Genomic DNA, 19,620 nt, shown 5'->3' with positions numbered 1-19,620 from the left:
TGTGCATGACACATTTGAAATCCTGAGCCAATGAAAAAGCTCCAAAATATACAAGTACAACATGCAGAAATAGGTCATCAAAGTGTATGTGAGGTAACGTTATTGCTGTGCTGCTGGCGTTAACTCATGTCACGCAGCCTATAGTCCAGCTTTTTCCAGAGAAGACATCAATAATTTGCAGCCTAGTCTGCATACACATATACTGTGCGTGTGCTGTCGTTGTAGTATGGCACGCAGTGGGCACAGACTCAACCCATTACTGGAATTAATGCACATTAATGTTTTATCACAACCCATTACAGAGTTATCTCCTATCAAGCAGAAAACCCATGGCCCCAATTCAACATACACACTGCAAATGGTGATATGTTCATGAGATAGTCAGACTCCATGTTTATCTGCTCTGGGCCTGTGTTTTCAGCCGGTCTGCTGGTGGCGCTCTTCAGCAGGATGGTTTTGATACCAGGGTAACACCTCACAAAGAGTAATATTTTTTCTAGGAACACTGTATTCACACTCACACAGTTATACAAATTCACACCACTGGATCAGTTCGGGATTAAGGGCTATGCTCATGGGCACTTTGACGACCAAGTACTGCTCTTTCACTTTATCCAGCTAGATGGATTTCTCCTGCTAGTCTAGGCATCGGACCTTCTCATCAACCCTTTAGGACACCACTCATCTTTAGAGTTAATTAATTGTTTGCAATCAATGATAAGCTAACAATTCACAAATCATCCATGTACATTTGTTAAAAGTTATTAGTGTTTGTAATCTTTTCTAAATCATGAATAAAATGTATTCATATATTACATATCCCTTGTCATTTGTAAATGATCGCTAAATAATTAAGTACGTTTCCAAATGTTGCCATTATTCATAAATAATTCTTAGTTTTAACTAGTGGCATGGCTCCATGGATGGCAATGTCTGTCTACCACTTCAGTCCAGACTGAAATACCTTAACATAACAGCAATTTGATGGCTTGTTATAAAATCTTGTATTACAGACAATCATGGTCCCCTGAGGGTGGAGCCTACTGACAGTGATGCTTTTCCTCTAGTGCCACCATGACATTCAAATATTCTTGATGACTATTTGGTGGATTATCAATAAAATATGGTACAGACGGTACCCAAAGAATGGATCCAAATAAGATTTCTCGACCTTTCATCTAGTCTTATCAGCAGGTGGAAATGTGTCCAGCACTTGAAATGCAGTCAACCAGGACTGCTACTTTAGTACCAGGACTGATACTCTGTGTACACTGTTAGCATTTAGCGCAACCTAAGTACAGGCTCACAGAGGTGCTAGCGTGACTCTATACTCCTGTTTAAAAATACATAAAGAGAAACTATGCCACTAGGGCCAGCAGTCAGCTTGAGGTTGTCTAGAATCAAAGGATTCAAAATGTGCATAACATGTCAGAAAGTTTTATGTAATTCAGACCATTACAAACATTGTACATACACTTTGTTGTATATAATATAGTTACAGAGCAGAGTCTGTGATGTGAATGGTTGTTGCTCTACCCTATTTTGACTTGACTTTGACTTTGTGATGACATTTTATAATATTGAGTTGAGTTTTACAAATGGATTGAAATGTTTCACAGTTTCAGACATTTTTACATATTTTGAGTGTATTTATTCATTTACCTATTTATTTTATTATATACCTATTTTATTTGTCTTATTTATTTAATACAGAACACAAGTGATCATTATTATAAACTGTGCTCCCAGCAGATGGAGTAGGAGTGCATAATGTAACACAGGTTTGTTCTGTCTTGACTTCGATACATGTTTTCCTTCACATAGAAAACTCAGTTGCAAATATGACAAAATGTTAAAAGATCTGTTCCACAACTGAAAAAGTGCAGGTACAGTGTAATGATTAAAATAAGACATCAGACATTTTGAAAAACCTTAGAATAACAGATATTCTAAGCTGCTTGTTGAGAGTTATGAACCTTAGGCGGTGGTCTGGGGTGTTCTCAGAGGAAGGGGTGGAGGTCTAGAGGGGATGTAACCTGCTGAGCCCTCTGGCAGCAAATCACATACTGAAGGATACATGTCATAACTGTATCATCGTGTAAACAATTACTTCTGCATGCCCTGCACATGACACATTCTGCAGCCTTTGTTATGTATTGTATTGAAGTTCTATCATGTTGTCTACACAGACAAACAGACGAATGAAGGATATTTAAAACTTAAACTGGAAACTTAAATTGTCTTTGGAACTGAATAAATGCAGAAAACCCTGGACACAGTTCTTTGGACACAGACAAGACGACTATTTTCAGTCCTCTCTCAGTTTACTGTTCTTGACCAAACAATTTGTATTGTTTGCTTTCACACTTGAAAATGATTATTTCCTCTCATAAATCACCTGGAGATTATTCTGATCTTCAGTGTTTCCTGAAGCGAGAACACTTACGGCTGCAGTCGAGCTTTCTGGAGATTATCAGAGAGAAGAAGTAACCTCACCATCAGGACTGAGAGTTCTCGTGACACGTCATTAAAACACTGATAACCAAACACAGGAGGACTGACCATGCACAAGCAGAAAGGAAGAAAAAGACAGAGGAAGAGAAGGTGGGTCTGACAGATGGATCACAAATGTGGATGAGAGTGTTAAAACTGTCTCATCTCCCATATCCAGCATGCTGCATTCTTTTCTTCTCTATGTCTTAAATCTGTTCCCGTCTGCAATGACGCTGCAGTGAAAGTGCACAGAGATCATAAAAAAAGTTTTTTTTTTGCTCCTGGGACAGACAAAGTGAGTAGGACACAGCTTGAGTCACATTTATTAAATCCCCATTTGTCATGGCCAATCATCCCACGTGGTTCCTTTGAATTTAGATGAAACTGGTGGAAACTGCAGGGAAATGTCTTCAGATCTTCTTTAGGTGCACATGTTGGATTATTGCAGAATTGCCTAATCTTCTTATTCACAAATACAGAATGCCTGCAGACTGTTCAAGCTCAAGGCCAGGGCAAATATTTTAGATGGTTGCAAAATGTTTTGACTCTGCAGGTTTGTTAAACACAGTTTAGATCATTTGTGTATTCAGACCTCTCCTTAAACAGTGAAGTGCAGTCACGACACACCAGATATGATCTTTAAGGCATGTTTTCATACAATATATTGATAATATATACCATATGGTAAGTGTATATGAAAACTTGGCACGCATAGAACATTTCATTCCAAAATCACAGGCTTTAACATGCTGCTACAACAGACTCCACTCTTCAGGGAAGGCTTTCCACAACATTTTGGAACTCAGATGCAGGGATTTGCTCTCAGTTGGTGTTCCAGTTCATCCCAAAGGTGTTTGGATGAGGTCTAGGTCAGGGCTCTGTCTGCGCCAGTTTTCTTTCACCGTACTGGGACAAACACAGGATTGTCCCCAAACTGTTCCCACAAAGTTTAAACCAAATGTCACTGTATGCTGTTGGAACAAAGGGACCGAACCAAAAGGTTTAAAAATTCAGAGCAGTTTCTTAAACGTCAACGAAAGTTTGTCACCGCCTTCCAAAACAATCCATATGATAATTGCAAAAATGACTGACATGTTTTATGATCTGCTGCCTCTATGTTTAAAGTTTGGTTAGGTTTAGGAAACTGAAACCACATTAGGGTTAAGGTTAAGAAAACACAGCAGCCAAAGGGAAAAAGAAACCAATATTTACTGTTGGTAGAAAACCATTTTGTGACCACATAATGTCACACTATCTTTCCTTCTGAGAGACCACCAGAGGTCAGGTGTCAGGAAAATGTAAACAGGTCATTCTGAGTCTTAGAAACAAGCAGCAACCTCCTTTACTGTAAGTGAAACCTGTGCAGGAGTGCCAAAAACTCCAGTTCCTTAAATGGCCACTTGAGGCTGGTTACAGAACATGTCCATCTCCATAAGTCCCCATGTTAAAATGTTTGTAGCCTGGTACAACACACCAGTTTATATGATACTGAGGCTTAAAGTTATGGCTGCTTTGATTGATAGTTGGGTGCCATTACAGGTGACTTGTTTGAGCGCCCAGGAGTCATTTAGCCCACTCCAGCTCCACAGATGATAAACATCTTTGCCCATTTTTAGATTAGCCAGTTGGAAGCAGAGGCAGAACTGCCAAGATGAAGACGGCCTGAGCGCCCACACTCTGAGCTTCACATATAGCTCTTCAGAAACCTGTGGGTGACGTCACCGATACAACGTCCATTCCATCTATTCCAGACTGTCTATGGCTGGATCAAATGATTGACATGTTGAGGACACTCTCATTCTTGTGGCATAATCTCAAAGTGAAATCTGAAGATGAATCTGAATGAATGGTGTTGACCTTCTGTCGCTTTAATCAAACTTTATCCTCCCTTCCTCACATCTCTCACTTCTTCTTACCAGTCGTCCCACCTCTCCTTCTATCCCCCACCACCCCTTTTAACTGTTACCCCAGCTCATCGCTCACCTTCTCCTCCTCCTCCTCCTTCTTTCACTCTCAGAACTCTCTCTTTCTCCTCCTCCTCCACCTCCTCCTCCTCCTCCTCTTCCTCCCTGCTCTGTCATCCAGACACACATACACACACACTCCTCAGTGGAGAGTCTGCAGTGTGCTGCCAGTCTGTGAGCTGGAGAGACACTCTGACGACACACAAGAGAAATCTTCAAAAACAAAACTTCGGTGGCAACTTTTTGCAATTTTTTTTTTTTACCAACTGTGGATGTAAATGCAAGTCCTACCTTTTGCATTTCTTGTTTCCTCTGAGGTCTGATTTATTTCCACAGAAAGCTGCGATGCTTTCATTCTACCTCTTGACTTTTGCTGGTGAGTATGTTTTAACGGCTGTGCCAGTCTTGGTAGATGAGGGCATGTTAATGCCAGTTTCTGTGATTCATACTTACCATTGCCTCTCTCTTCTCTCTCCTTTTCTCTCTCTCTCTGCTCCAAAAGTCTCCATCCAAGCCCACAACCAGCTGTTGCCAGGCTCATGCAACTTTGAGTCCAACACCTGTGAATACACATCAGATGCAGGCTTTACAAGTTGGACCCTGCACAAAGATGGTACTGAGAGACGGCGTATCTTCAGCCCTTATCTTTTTTAGTTTAGACGCTTGTACTAAGTGTAGACCTTATCGTGCCTCTTTTAGTAGTAGTTACAGTTGTTTTGGTGCTGCCACCAAAGCACAGTGGTGAACAGAAATCCATCTGGTCTGCATTGATTCCAGTATCTACAAACATCTGGAGTCAGTGAAATAACAGATTTAGGCATTTTCCCTGGGTTGGTACTGCAGCTGATACAGATGAGAGCTGTCCACGTCCATATCTAATTTATTATGTCAGTGTCTGTTTATGTAAAGTGATCAAAGCCATCGGCACATGAATGTAGACTACATCATTCGTATGTGGTTTACGTTCTGTGATTATCTAGAATCTAGAAGTAACACACTTCTCATTTGCTGTATCTGTACTGAGATTTGAAACAGATGAAAACACCTTTTGTGGAGATCAAAGTCCATGCACAAAGTGTTGAGGGCCGAGCTGTGGATACATCTGGAGACAGATAGCAGCAGGATTTTGTCACATTAATTGTGACATGGAGTGCCTTAAGATATGTAGATGAATGCTGATGTTACAAAACACTCCAGCCAGATCTTTGACTTGTCTTATCTAGACAAAACAAAGGCCTGTTCTGACAGATTTGATGCAACAGAATAGGTCCAAGTTCTGGTCTGATTCCAGGTTCCGACACTAACCCAAAGCTGGACCGGACGCTACTAAATGGCATGATTCCTTTAGCATATATAGTGCCCACATCCACACTTCTGATTCCTGAATCTAGGTTCTCCAGTGTCAGAACAGATCCGAACATGCTGACTTATCTATGACCTTAATGCAACATTATGTAAGATTTGGTATTTTTGCGATTTGGTGCCCCTGCAGAGGAATATTTATGATTGGAAACTTCGCTAACAGTCAAACATCAAGCAGGTGCAACGACACAAGGCAGCAAGTTAATACTTACTAGTGAGTTATGTGCTGGAACATCTTCTTGACAAACAACGGTGCAGCGACTTTCCAAATTGTGACAAACTGCTGTTTATCTAGAAATTGTTCCAGCACATAACTCCTGAGTAAGTCACATCAGCTGGCTTACTATGTCTTGTATTGCTGTTTTTACATGTTTGCTTGTGTACTTATAAGATAAAATGCATTCATTAGTGAGCTCAGACAGGCTCGCTGCCTTACCCTGCATCTCCACAATCCACAGATGCCGTTATACCCAGTGGCACGGCAAAGTCATTGGTGCTTGAAAAGTAACTGCAACTAACAACTATTTCATTATTAATTCATTTATCTGCTGTTTTTCTCTCTCTCATTTACACCCATTTGCTTGATGGGGCAGACTTCCTTCTAGCATGCCAGTGCCTTGCTGCTCCAGGAGCTTCTGTATCTGCAGCCAGACCTTGTTGGAAAAACTCCTTATTAAGACTTTATTTTTTTTCCACCATGGTCGTTGCGCGTAGCAGCTTGTCTCACTGTCAGTCTTGCCTCTGGGATACGTCAGCCACTTTCTCTTTTCCTGTTTCCATCCTTGTTGCTATTGCCGGCGGCTTGTTAAAAAAGTTCAGTGTCGTTGGTGAGTTAATGGCGTGCTTAGTTCTTGCTCGTTTACTCTCATCTCTCCATCTTCCTTTCCTCTCTGTGGTCTGTGCAGCACATGATGTAAGAGAAGTGAAGTCACTTTTTAAACTTTCTTCTCTTGTGAATCAAAAGAAGGCACTAGCATTGATTAAATCAAGAAAGCATGTGTGCCAAGGTTATGATTTATTTAGATTCAATTTCGTCAATTCAGTGTGTAAATCTAAACATTTGCAGTTTACTGGCAAAAAAAAAACACACTGAGTTGACTGAATTGAAGGTGAAATGAGCTCAGCCCCGGTGAGAGTGTGTGTGTTTGGATACATGTGTGTCGAGCCCTGGGGCAGCAGGGCATTCCACTGGGACGAATAATAAATGACAGACTAGTGAGGAGAGTTCAGCGGCCCCTGGAGCAGAAAAGAAGCTAAGAGCAGTTGTTATGATGGGAGCAGAGGTGAGGTGTCTGTTGCAACAAGTCTGAAGGGTCTTGATTTTCCATCCTTTAAAGGTCCAGGGTCTCAGATATGGGGGGCTTTAATATAATATTCATAACTATGTTTTCTATGTGTATAGCCACCTGAAAATGAGAATCATTGTGTTTTTGTTACCTTAGAATGAGTCTTAGCTCAGAACGGACAAACTAAACACTGGCTTTAAACAGGGCCTTTCACATTTTTTGCCCATCCATGGCCACCATAGTTTCTACTTCACAAAGGAGAGAGTGAGACGAAGAGGTTGCAACCACTAGGCCCCACTAAATCCTCCACACTGGACCTTTAACAGGTTTCTTCTCTACTTTTCTACCCAAAGAAAAGTCTGTTCAGGGCAGAGATTTATATCATACCCTCTCCAGAATCCAGGTGAATATATCGCTGCTAAGACATGAACCTCGTTTTTACAAAATATCAGTTTGTAAATTGGAAATTAATGATCAGTAGTCAAACTATTTATATTTTTGCAGCGCTGCAGGTAGAGCTCATATGATGACAGCGTTGATTTGTTGGTCAGTCCACTACATTTATCCAGACTTTGTATTTCTGTAACTGAAAATCTTGTTCCACCACTGCATCACTTGTTATGGAAAATCACTATGGAGTCTGCATAAAGTTTGAATTTTCCAACTTTCAACCTCTCCTTTTTTTACTGGTCATTTGGAAGGCAATTCACTTGTATGCCATGGAATAGGACTGAACCGTTTCTTCCCTGAAAAGTACCAGTGTTATTTGTAGAAAAGGGGAAATAGTCAAACAAAGTGATGTTGATATCAATATTTTGTCCCTGTACAACAAAATGTCATTGAGTCACTGACAGCAGCGATATTTACAATATCTTTTCAAAATACCTTTTTGTTTCAGGCCGTTTTGTTGCAGTGGACGCAGCCACGGACGATGAACAGGATGATGAGATAGGTGCAGATGTCAGACCACAAGCGAAAGAGATCACAGGGGTCCTGCTGAGCCCCACTCTGGACCAGGGAGAGTGGAGCTGCCTGAGGCTAGTCTACCAGATCAGTGGGTCGGGAAGCCTGGAGGTCCTGCAGCGCACGGAGGGAAAGAGCTTTGACAGGCCACTATGGAGCAGCCAGGCGCCCTCTGACAGCTGGGTCATCTCAAGCATGGATCTGCAGAACAATACTGAACCTTACAGGGTAAAATACTTTTTAATATAGCATCCAATCTTTGTTTAAGCAGCCTTACCAGTGGCACTAAAAGTTTAACGTTTGTCCAGAGGGTAGGCCTAGAGGAAAGTTCATTCAGTGTCCAAACAGAAGGGTTGACGTAGAAGGGTCTATTTAACTTTCTCCACACAAATTTACTAATTATTTATTTTTATCAGGATGTAATCAAAGATTACAAGTGCACTCTGTGTCACAGAATGAGTACCTTTATTTAAAAAAGCAGAGGTGCAGAAAGCGTTCAGCGCTGTCGTTGAAAGGAACGGACATTAGGTCGACATAACACATGCAGGTCCAAATTAAGGCCAATAAGACGTGTGTGGAGAAACACACATGCCTAAACCCACACACATTATCTAAACACCGAGCGGGAAAAGTACAGCACATGTTTATATTATATGCAGAGGCAGAGCTGACTCTGACAGGGTCTTGACCTACATGATGGTAAGTTGGGTCTGTGCCATGAGTGGGCCCCTGAACGCATAAACATATTTCAGTCCAGACCTATAGGTGAAAGAGTTAATACACCAGAGGTTTAAGCTTCACGCTGATTGATAAAATGTTCTGCTATTCACTCTTACTGAACACAAACCCAGCAACTTATTCTAATTGCCGATTGCTAAGTTTCAAATGACCATCAGGAAGATGACCTCATTTGCCTCTGGAGTCAGGATGTGGTTAGGTTAAAGACAGGAGGCGAAGGAAAACCAGGCTCATCTTCCCAGAGAAGTAAAGTTGCCCAGAAATAATTACACCTTGTAACTCTTTCTAAAATAATGTAAGTTCATTTTTACACAACATGAGAGTGATCAATCAATCTTCTCATCTAACTCACTCTCATAAATGGAATTTTCTAAATGTTGAACTGTTCCTTTAACCATGAAAAGCAACTGGATGGAAAAGTAAGTGACTAAATCTGGTAAAGTGTTTCCTCATATTGCTGGACTAATGTTTTTTGAACACAGTCCATGACAAATAAAATTAACAAAGGAGCTTTGCAACAGTTTGTAACACTATATCATTTTGTGGACACAAAAAAAAAAGAAAAAAAAAAGAAATGCTCATGTTGATGTGTGTCTGCTGGATGCTGAAATAGACGAATATCTGTCACATGCTGTAACGTTTGTCCTTGTCCTCGGATTTTAACATACAAAAATTCATTCATTCTAAATTAGTACACTGAGATCATGTTTGATTCCACACATACACTCACATGTACAAGCCCTGACCTCATGTTTTAACAAATGTGTTTCTTCTCTGTCTTCCTGCGTGCCATTTCTTTCTATGTAAGTCATTTTAAACCTCACTAGAGCTTTGAAAGTAATTTTGCGGTGTTTCATTTTAGGGCGTGCACCTTCTCTGACCTTCCACATTCGCTCTCCTTCTATGATGTTATTCCCTTGTCACTCCGTATCACTGATTGCAAGCTATTACTGAACAACATGTGTTACTGATTAGATTGTCATCGAAGGTAAACCCGGACAGAGCGCTGGGAGCAGCGTGGCCATCTTTGAGATCCACATAAGCCCCGGATACTGTCTGGGTCAGTTACATCACGCATACTATACATTCAACAGCTTTCATGCAGAAAGAAAAACACATCACACACAGACACACATGAACATTTTGGTACATTATCGAGTTAAAACCTTTTGCACTCACACCCAGGTTTCTTTTTTTCTATATCTAGAGTGTGATTTTGAGGAGTCTCACCTGTGTGGATACAGTAATCAGTGGAACGCCAATGTGAACTGGTATGTGGGAGGAGGTGGGGTCCAGGTGCTTAACAACAACATACCAAATGACCACACATACAACAATAAGACAGGTGAGTATTTATACAAAGATGTTTTAATCCAATGACTGAGAGCCCTGCAGATTTTTACTTTGGACGAATGGATGCTTATTGTTTCTACAATTAGGGTCTTAGTTTATGTAGTTTTGGCCATAATTTCTATTGTTGTGATATTATTTAAGACGGTTCCTGGTTTAAACCTCAGCTGGGGCCTTTCTGTGAGGGGTTTGCATGTTCTCCCCGTGTCTGTGTGGGTTCTCTCCGAGTTCTCCGTTTCCTCCCACAGTCCAAAGACATGCACTTAACAGGTTAATTGGTGACTCTAAATTGCCCCTAGATGTGAATGTGAGTGTGAATGGTTGTTTGTCTCTATGAGCCCTGTGATAAGCTGGTGACTTAAGCTCAGCAATAGGCTCAATAATGTCCTAAAACAGTTGGGCACTGTAGTTTTTAGCAAACATTACTTCAACCAGAGTAAACAGTTCATTTGTTGAGGACTATTTTCAATGGTGGATTAATACACATTTAGTGCTATACTAAGTATTTACAGCAGCAGGATGGTGTGTGTGGGATTGACTCAAAATAACCAGTGTGTGTATTCATGATATTTGAGAAACATGTCATCCAGTGCAACAGTGTGGATAATTGATGTGATGTGTTTAATAGTTTTGAGACAACAATGGAGCTCTGTGGCTGGGAGTAAGAAGATATATCAGACTACACAGACAAACAATAATTGTTGCTTTTGGTCTTGTTTTGGGATTTATTGCAAATCCCCAAATAAGGCCTTCTGGGATTTCTGAAACTCAAGTCAAGGTCCATGAAACTGCATTTCACAAGCTGACTCCTAAACTCCCTCTCAGGTCACTTGATGTATGTGGATTCCATCTACGCCAAGACTTTCAAAGAAGTGGCCAAGCTGGTGTCTCCCATGACGAAGGTGCCCATTTCTGGGTGTCTGAGCTTTCAGTACCAGCGAAGCGAGGAAAGAGGGAACCTGTTCTCTGTTTTCACCAGGGACCCACTGGGTCAGTACCAGGAGCTGTGGAGAGCAGGCACAGAAAGCCAGAATGAGTGGAGCGGGACGCTTGGAGAATGGATACCTGTGCAGGTGGACCTGAAGGCACCATACTCCATACAGGTCAGTATGAACATGTCCAGTCAGCTTTATGTGCAAGGCATTTTAAGGCTGTATGTGATGACTTTTACATAAAGCAAGCCGAGGTAGCTTCATTTATGTAATACATTTCTAACACGGAGGCAATTCAAAGTGTCCCAGATGCAACAAAAGAAAAAGAAGTCCTGCCCCAAAAACAATTAATCAAAGGCACAGGAGAACCGCAGAGTTTTTCCATTTAGATTTAAAAGTGGCTTCAGTTACGCAGTTTAAGATCATTAGGTTCCACCTGTGTGCAGCATAGCAGCTTAAAATACCTTCACTCTGTTTGTTCTGACTCAAGCTTCTACCAGATGACTGCTGACTGCCAGTGTGAAGAAATAGGAATAATGTGCTCAGTCGTCTTGGTTCTCATGGTCTGTTTGGGAAGACTAGATGAAAGGGCGTTACAATGATCCACCCTGCTGGAAATCAATCAAAATCTTGTCTGGGTGTGAGACCTCTAATTCTACGTTGATCTTTGTCTTGTCCTTAATTAAATCAATGATTCATTGAACTGCATCCAATTCAGAGTCAGTCAGGGCATGCTTAAAGGTACATGTCAAAATATTATATGCTGGTTTGTTTGTGGTTGTAAGACATGTAAGAGGAAATCATCCAGTTAAACTAAATGATGCTAAAAGTTTAAAGATTTTTCAAGAACACTTGTTATTGTTGTTGATGAATGAACTATGAACTCCATATACTGCTGACGTCATTATGCATGATCTAAAGTGATCCAACACAACAGCTTTGCCATAATGCTACTTTCACAAAGCTCATACATTTTTATCTTTTGTTGACACTGTCAGAAATGTGTTAATTTAATTATATGTTTATTATTGCAGTCATAGTTCATGACATTATTATTATAAGACCATAATATTAGGAACACCTTTCAATGAATCGTGCCAGCTACGACACTATAAAGTTTAATTCTGACCTCTGACAGTGTCAACAAAAACATTATAAGCTTTGTAAAGGTAAAAATTGTTGCATCGCATTAGATGTACAGATACACATGTACCCAATGAAGAAGCTGGTTAGTGCATAAAGCTTCTGTAAAGTAATCACTAACAACATAGTAAAATGTATTTACCCCTAAAATATAATAACGGAGTCAAAGTAAAGTTTCACAGAAATGAATGTATGTCTGAAAGATAATCTTTGCTCCTCATTCTGTTATAGAAGTGTGGGTCCTTTTTTTGCATTTGAACCTACATACTTTATTTAACTTAAGTGCTAGTACCCCAAACTGTACACGTGTTGTACATAAATTTTACTTCTGTGTGAGGGTATGCATTTGTGTGCACATAATAGCATACAGCTTTGCTTATAAGGGTCTGTCTCCATGTGTCTGTCTGCCTCTCTAGGTGGTCTTTGAAGTGGCCTTTAACAGTCAGAGAGGCGGACGTGTGGCAATTGATGACATTTCCTTTTCTCCAGAGTTTTGCAGCACAGACACTGGTGAGCTCCAGCCACAGTCACTGACTGTTAATTTTAAACAGGCTCATTTAAATGTCGTCATATTTATGATATACTGCTTTATGGGGGATCATCGTAAATATCACATTTTAGGATTTCAAAAGAAATAATAGCTTAAAGCCTTGGTTCATCCTCTGGAGACTACAAATATCCAGAACAAATTTGATGTGAATGTAGCAGTTTTTAAGCACTAAAACAAGAGACACAGCAGCATTCATCCAACATTAACATGCTGATTATATACATTTGTCCCACAGAGCCGAACTTTGACCCCTCCATCGCCAACTGTGACTTCGAGTCAGGTCTCTGCCAGTACAGCCAGGACCAGATGGGGTCACCGTGGAGGAGAGTATCCGTGAAGCCCAACATATTTAGGAATGGAGACCACACCACAGGGGCAGGTGGGATAACTTATTTCAAAACATTTCTAATATTTAAACCTGCATTAAGGGGAGAGCACACTTCCCACATACCAAAGCCGGTTTACAGGCATTAAGGGGTACTGCTGTACATGTGAAAAAGTTGTACAAAGCTTCAGAGGGGGTTGTGTTGCCCCAAATAATCTCACTTGAGTCAGACTTGCTTGGGGCTGAAGACTATACGTTTGAAAATGAAAGAATCTGTGGGTGTGGGGTTAGAAAGACGTGATCCCACCAGACCTCTGTAGCCTGCTCCTTCTCTCTGCTTGAGGCTCCAGACTACCGGCATAACAAACTAAAATCTGTTCAGTTGAGTTGCATTGTGGGTAGTGCAGATTGCAGGTTTTGACAGGGAGAAAGAATGTGTGCAGTACTCAAATGACTGTGGGGATGCTTTAGTATCTAAATTATGGGAAATAATATGACGTTTAGCTTATTGCTTTGGTGTACACCACATTTACCCTGCAGTTCAGACGGCAGATGGTTTGCAGCAAAGCCACTCTGAAAAGCCACTGTACACTGTGAACTGCAACTAGCCAGAGGAGTTGGCAAGAGCTGAGTATTGGACTTCATCTATCTTCACAAACACGGCTACAAATGGATGATAATGTTACATGTAATGTACATTTTCAGTATCACTTTACAACTTTATAAGCAAGCCGCTTCATCATAGCGGTGTCTGTCAGATTATTTTCTGACTCCTTGTGATCAATTATCAATTTACACAGCTTTAAAAACAGTGTAGTCTTTGGATAAGGATGTGGTAGCATAAAACAACTGAGGATTTGAGGCTAAAAAAACATTTAGAGATCAAGATCAAAACCAGGTGTGAGTCGTGACAGGAACATTCATTGCAAACAGTCTCACACAGGAAGAGAGTTTCTCAAGAAAATAAAGGCTGTCTTCTCCTTCCAGGATCTTTCCTGTTGGCTCACTCCCGGCTGAGTCCACAATCTGGTTACGTTAGCCACCTGATCGGTCCAACTCTGCCTGGGAACATGAAGTACTGCCTGAGATTCTACTTTTCCCTGAGGGGTGAGTGGCACCCAAAAACTCTTTGGATGCGCGTTTGCGTCTATGTGTGGATTCTGCTATGATTAATTTTACTGACTCACCAACCAGAAATAACTCTGGCAACTGCAGGTTTCAACCAGACAGATCGGGCTCTTGCTGTGTATCTGCAGCAACGGAACAACAGCCAGGAGAAGATCTGGACTCAGGCAGAGAAGTCCAGAGGAATCTGGATTGCAGCGGATGTTACCTTCCAAACGTCACAGCCTGCCAAGGTTAGTGGAGAGGAAGTGGAAATATCAATCAGTCATCAGTGATATGTGAAAAGACAAACAAGATGATCAATGAGGAGATGGAAGAAATAAAGAAGGAAGGAGGGAAAGTGGTAGGCGGCCAAATAATAAATGATAAAAGAAGGAAAAAACAAACAGACAGGAACAAAGGGAGCAAAGGAAGTGAAGGAAGATGGATGGAAGTGCGTGATTAACTAGAAAATTAAAGGTCCAGTGTGTGAAATTCAGGGGGCTCTATTTTCATTTAGCTAAAAACTAGAAATATCAATCTGCTGCTAGTACTAGAGGAAACATTGCATGCAAATAAAACTAAATAGTTGTTGTGATATTTTACATGGAACTACTGGAATGTCTAATAAAAAGGAAAGGAACTATGTCAGAAGCAACTTTGGCTAATTTAGTAAATGGGAAAAGGGGAGGAAGTGAAGGAAATGAAAAGAATGCAGGACAGAGCGGAGGCCAGATGAAATAACAAATCACTTGAATAAAAACCTTCACTTTGTGTTCTGATTACTAAACAGCTGCTGTTAGAGGACACAGTTTCATCATCATGTGTGTCATGAGAATTAATTCATCTGGAAGCCAAAGGGCTCAAAGGCTTTCCCCACATAGGCCTTTTGTTCTTCTCTCGCATATTGAGCCATTTTAAAACCCTCACCATTTGATTGATGCTTTCTTTTCTTCCTCACACAGGATTTGAGAATCTCAAACAAACATTAGAGCAGAAAATGAGCAACAACCACAAAAAAGTTTCTTTGTGGTTTTGGGTTCTATTCGGGGCTGATCTGTAAATGATTAATGGTTGTAAGAATGTACAAACTCCTCTGGGGTGGTGAAGCTGATGAGGACGCCTGTGCTTACTGTTCTCACCTTTGCTGTTCAGGTGGTTTTCATTAGCACCTGCAGGAGCTTCTGGGACTGCGGTTCTGTGGCTTTGGACGACATCAGCGTGAACCTCGGAGACTGTGAGCTGACAGCAGGTACAAACTTACAGCATGTACCCAACAACCAGGGCAGTGACTATTTTTATTTGATTATAAAAATTAAAGGCACTCAGCGAGCTCATACAGATCTCCAGATTAGTCATACACAGAAACAGTTTTAAATGTTTGCGTCAAAATACTTCAAATGATAGACAATCATGCTGCGTAACTGATGGCAGACATTATTTATGGAAGATAACTGAATACTAGTCTGGGAATCAAGGATGGATTGTAACTTACCATATGCCTCAGGTTCCCATGACCTCCAGGGGCCCCAGAAGTTTGAAGGAAACCCTACTGCATGTCAATGGATTGTGGTAATTTGATCAACCACTAACAACTAAATTGCCATTAAGCAGGGGCCCAAAAAGTGAAGCGTCCAACCTCAGAAGGGAAAATCTGCAACAATGAAGACAAGAGCCAGTGCAGACCCTTGAGCAGATATTGCCACACTTTTATCAACCCCCATTTTTGTGCACAAACAAACTCCTTTTTTGATTCGATTATTTTGGGCCCCTGACAGCTACACAGCCCATAGTCAGCCATGTTTTTGAAAAGTTGCTGCAAACTTTGACTTTGACAAACTCATGTGCAATGAGTCCAGTCTGAGCCACTGCTGCTGTATCACCAACTGTTTGTTTCCAGGTTACTGTGTTGATTCGTATTGTTGTTGTCTTGTAATGCTGAATACAACTTTTATTCATCTTTTTCTTTTTCTTTTTTTTTACTTTATTGCTACTGACACGCATTAAGAGACAATTAATATTACAGAATCCACCTCAAGATTGGGCTCCACGTGACACACATGCATCTGTAGATTGAATAATACCATATAGGGGTAAAGGACACACACTTCTACTTATGAAGTATATATACAAAACAATTCACATCAAAACGATAAGCACAAGATTCCTAACTAAGGCAGTCAATAAAGTGTTTTATCATGTACACGTTCAACTTTTTGTAACTGCTGAGCAATTGTGGGAGGGTTGGCCTTCATCCAATTAATAGTAATCAGTGTTCTTGCAACAATCAACAAAATGTGCACTATATAACACTAGTTAGAGTTTAGTCTAGTTTAGTTTACACCTGTGTGTTCAGGTGATATGTTACACAGTTACAACACAGTTACAGTTCAGATGGATGATAAGTGTTTCAGGTGATTCCCACAATAGTATGAAAATAGATAGATTTAAAGTTCAAACTAGAGTCAGCCCAGAGAGATGCAGCAGTCTTAACACTGACTGTCACGATAAAGCATCATCAGTCATAAAGTGTCGCATAACTTAAAGTGTACAGTACATACGTTCTCCTGTTGCAGGTTCGTTGTTGTCGTCTCTCTCTGGACACTGTGACTTTGAAGCCGGTCTGTGCGGTTACACTCAGGACAAGCAGAGTGATGATGCTGACTGGGAGTTGAGGAGAGGACCCACCCCGACCTCATACACCGGGCCAAGAGGAGATCACACCACAGGACTTGGTGAGGGTCCCCCGCTTCAACTCTCCTCTACAATCCCCTGCTAGCATGTTTTAATGCACACAGTACACACAACACGCTCAGAGATGGAAAAGGTTACATTTTATTCTGTAGCTGTCCACACAGCATTAGTCTTAACATTTCACAGATATACTCAGACAAACCCGTTCACTTTTCAATGACAGGATACTATCTGCACATGGAGGCATCGCCCCTACTGCCCGGTCAGAGTACCCGGCTGCTGTCCCGCCCTCTGAGGGGCTCCAGGGGCCTTCAGTGTCTGCGCTTCTACTACCACATGTACGGCTCGGGCACGGGCCAGCTAAGCGTTCACCTTGGCAAGGACGGAGAGGACGTGTTGCTGTGGCAACGGAGCGGCGAGCAGAGCATCGCCTGGCTGAGGGCCACGGTGGAGTACCAGAGTGACAGCCAGCATCAGGCAAGAGTGCAGCAAGACTTGAGATGCAAACCATGCAAATTAGATCTGAAGCCTGTGTGCTGGAGATGAGAGACAGAGAGACAAACATAGTAACTGATAGTAACTAATTATTATTTGTACTGTAGATTAGTCTATGACATTTGTTTGGTCTATAAAATCACAAGTTACCAGAGCCACGTTTTATCAAAATTGTTGTTGGTTAAGTTTTTTTAATTAACTGATGAATTTACACACGTGCACACACACACACACAAACATGCACACATGCATCTATTTTTATTCCATAACCTCCAAAAAATAAATGTTCATGTGTTCATGTTAGACCTTACAGCCAGTGGTGGAAAACAATTTGTTAGTACATGTACAGCTCTGGGATACTTTGCTCTTTGGTTGAGTATGTCCATCTTTATACTTTATACTTTGACTCCACTACATTACTACAATATTTATTGCAAAAACAAACAAACAAACAAAAAAACTGTACTAATCTGCAATAATTATCTGACAAATGTAGTTATTAGTTACCCTTCAAATTAAGATTTTACATTAAAATACATATAATAAGAAGTAAGTAAAATATACTGCATTATTAAATATTCAACCAGTGGTTCTCAACCTTTTTGTCTTGTGACACCATTTTAAAAAATGGAGCCTAGTTGGAGCCATTTGTCATATTCGAGGTCTAAAGACGTAAATGTATCCAATATTCCCCCAAAATCTAGTGTGAATACATATTTGTGATGTTTTTTTACACCTCAGAACAGCTACAATAGTAAAATGCTGCTTCTACAGTAATGCATAAGTATTAATAATCAAATCATGTCAAATGCTATATAATAAATAGATCAGTCAAAGGGAACAGATTCCGCAGAATTAGTACTTCTGATGCTGTGAACACATTTTGATGATAGTACTTTCATCTAAGTAGGATTTTTTTTTTTATTATTGAAGTCTTTTATGTGTAATGACATATTGGACATTGTTGTATTGACACTGGCGCCACTGCCTGTCGCTCTCAGGGTGAAGCTGACTAAGAAAAAGACGTTTTTTTTCAGAGCCTTTAAGAACTTCTCCCTCCTCTCTTTGTGTCCCTGTTACAGATTGTGTTTAAAGCGATCAGGGGTTCATCAGTGAGGAGTGACATCGCCATCGATGACATTATCTTGGAAGGTGGACCTTGTCCAGGTAAACAGTTAATATAAGATATCTGTTGAACATACAGTTAAAGATCCAACATTGTGGAATGCACAACAAACTCCTGATTTCTCTCTGATTCCTCTGCAGCAGTGGAAATCAAGTCCAACGTGGGAAGCTCCAATGAGATCGAGTAGAAGACAAGAGGAGAGCAGCTGTGTAGGATGCATGAACCCTCTTTTGTTTTTTTGTTTTTTTTTGCACATTTCAGACTCCTGACTCCTCTGAAAATGTAGGGATGCGGGTAAAATGCAAACTTTTCATGTAGTTCTGTTTTCATGGATCAACACATATCAGTTGTGTCATAGTCAGCATTTCTCTCTGCGCTGTAGTAACAGAGAGTGTGTTAAACTGTGTTTTTCTTCACATTTATTTGCATTAGATTAATGCTCATTGCTCCAAATAAAGCGAGAAGGTTATTCAACATTAAACTGCTCTCGGTTTTACTGTCGCAGAGAAGGAATACAGCAAGATCTGCCAAGGAATATGATTTAGGAAGGAAAGACTGACATCATCATTTTTGTGTCAGCACTGAAACTCAGGTAGTGAAATAAACATAAATAAACCCATTTCCAGGGGCAAATTTCTGTCATGGCAACAATAAAGTTTATAAATTAATCACACAGAAAAAAATAAAAACTGGATTTAGTCAGAGTTCACCCGTAAGCAGCAGTTATTGAATCCAGGTATTTTGCAGAGCGGGCACTGAGAACTACAATCCCTGCATGTTATGGCTGCGTCTGAGAAAGTATTCTTAGGAAATCATTACACAGACAGACAGACACAGGATGGAAACAACATAAATGACTTCAAGTTTACTCAGTGAAGAAAACCTTGACATTTAGTGCATGACAATGTTGCCTTCAGGTAGACTGTGTGAGACATTTTGCAGTGCTCTCTGGTGGATGAGCTACGCAATGGAGTCAGTCTTCCTGAATTTAAAATTTCTTAAATAAAGTGTAACCGTGCTGTAACTTATATGATGTTACAGACTGGTGTCGAGGTCGGCACAGCTCAGGAATGAAAGAAATACAGTAAGTCTGAG

The 19,620-nt window shown here is 40.7% G+C and overlaps 1 protein-coding gene across 1 annotated transcript; it reads left to right on the top strand.

Moving 5' to 3' along the window:
- The first annotated feature begins 4,573 nt into the window (after positions 1–4,573).
- LOC104922900 (MAM domain-containing protein 2) lies at positions 4,574–19,006 on the top strand. Its single transcript, XM_010735857.3, has 15 exons — positions 4,574–4,833; positions 4,960–5,070; positions 8,004–8,296; positions 9,782–9,866; positions 10,014–10,151; positions 10,982–11,259; positions 12,648–12,741; positions 13,017–13,160; positions 14,094–14,213; positions 14,322–14,464; positions 15,366–15,462; positions 16,787–16,945; positions 17,128–17,381; positions 18,482–18,566; positions 18,666–19,006. Exons 1-15 carry the CDS (start codon positions 4,803–4,805, stop codon positions 18,710–18,712), a joined length of 2,079 nt encoding a protein of 692 aa, XP_010734159.3. The 5' UTR covers positions 4,574–4,802; the 3' UTR covers positions 18,713–19,006.
- Positions 19,007–19,620: the final 614 nt, after the last annotated feature.

This window comes from Larimichthys crocea, chromosome IV, assembly GCF_000972845.2.
Source record: "Larimichthys crocea isolate SSNF chromosome IV, L_crocea_2.0, whole genome shotgun sequence".
In the NCBI taxonomy this organism is placed as follows: domain Eukaryota; kingdom Metazoa; phylum Chordata; class Actinopteri; family Sciaenidae; genus Larimichthys; species Larimichthys crocea.
This window is presented reverse-complemented; position numbering and strand designations above follow the sequence as displayed.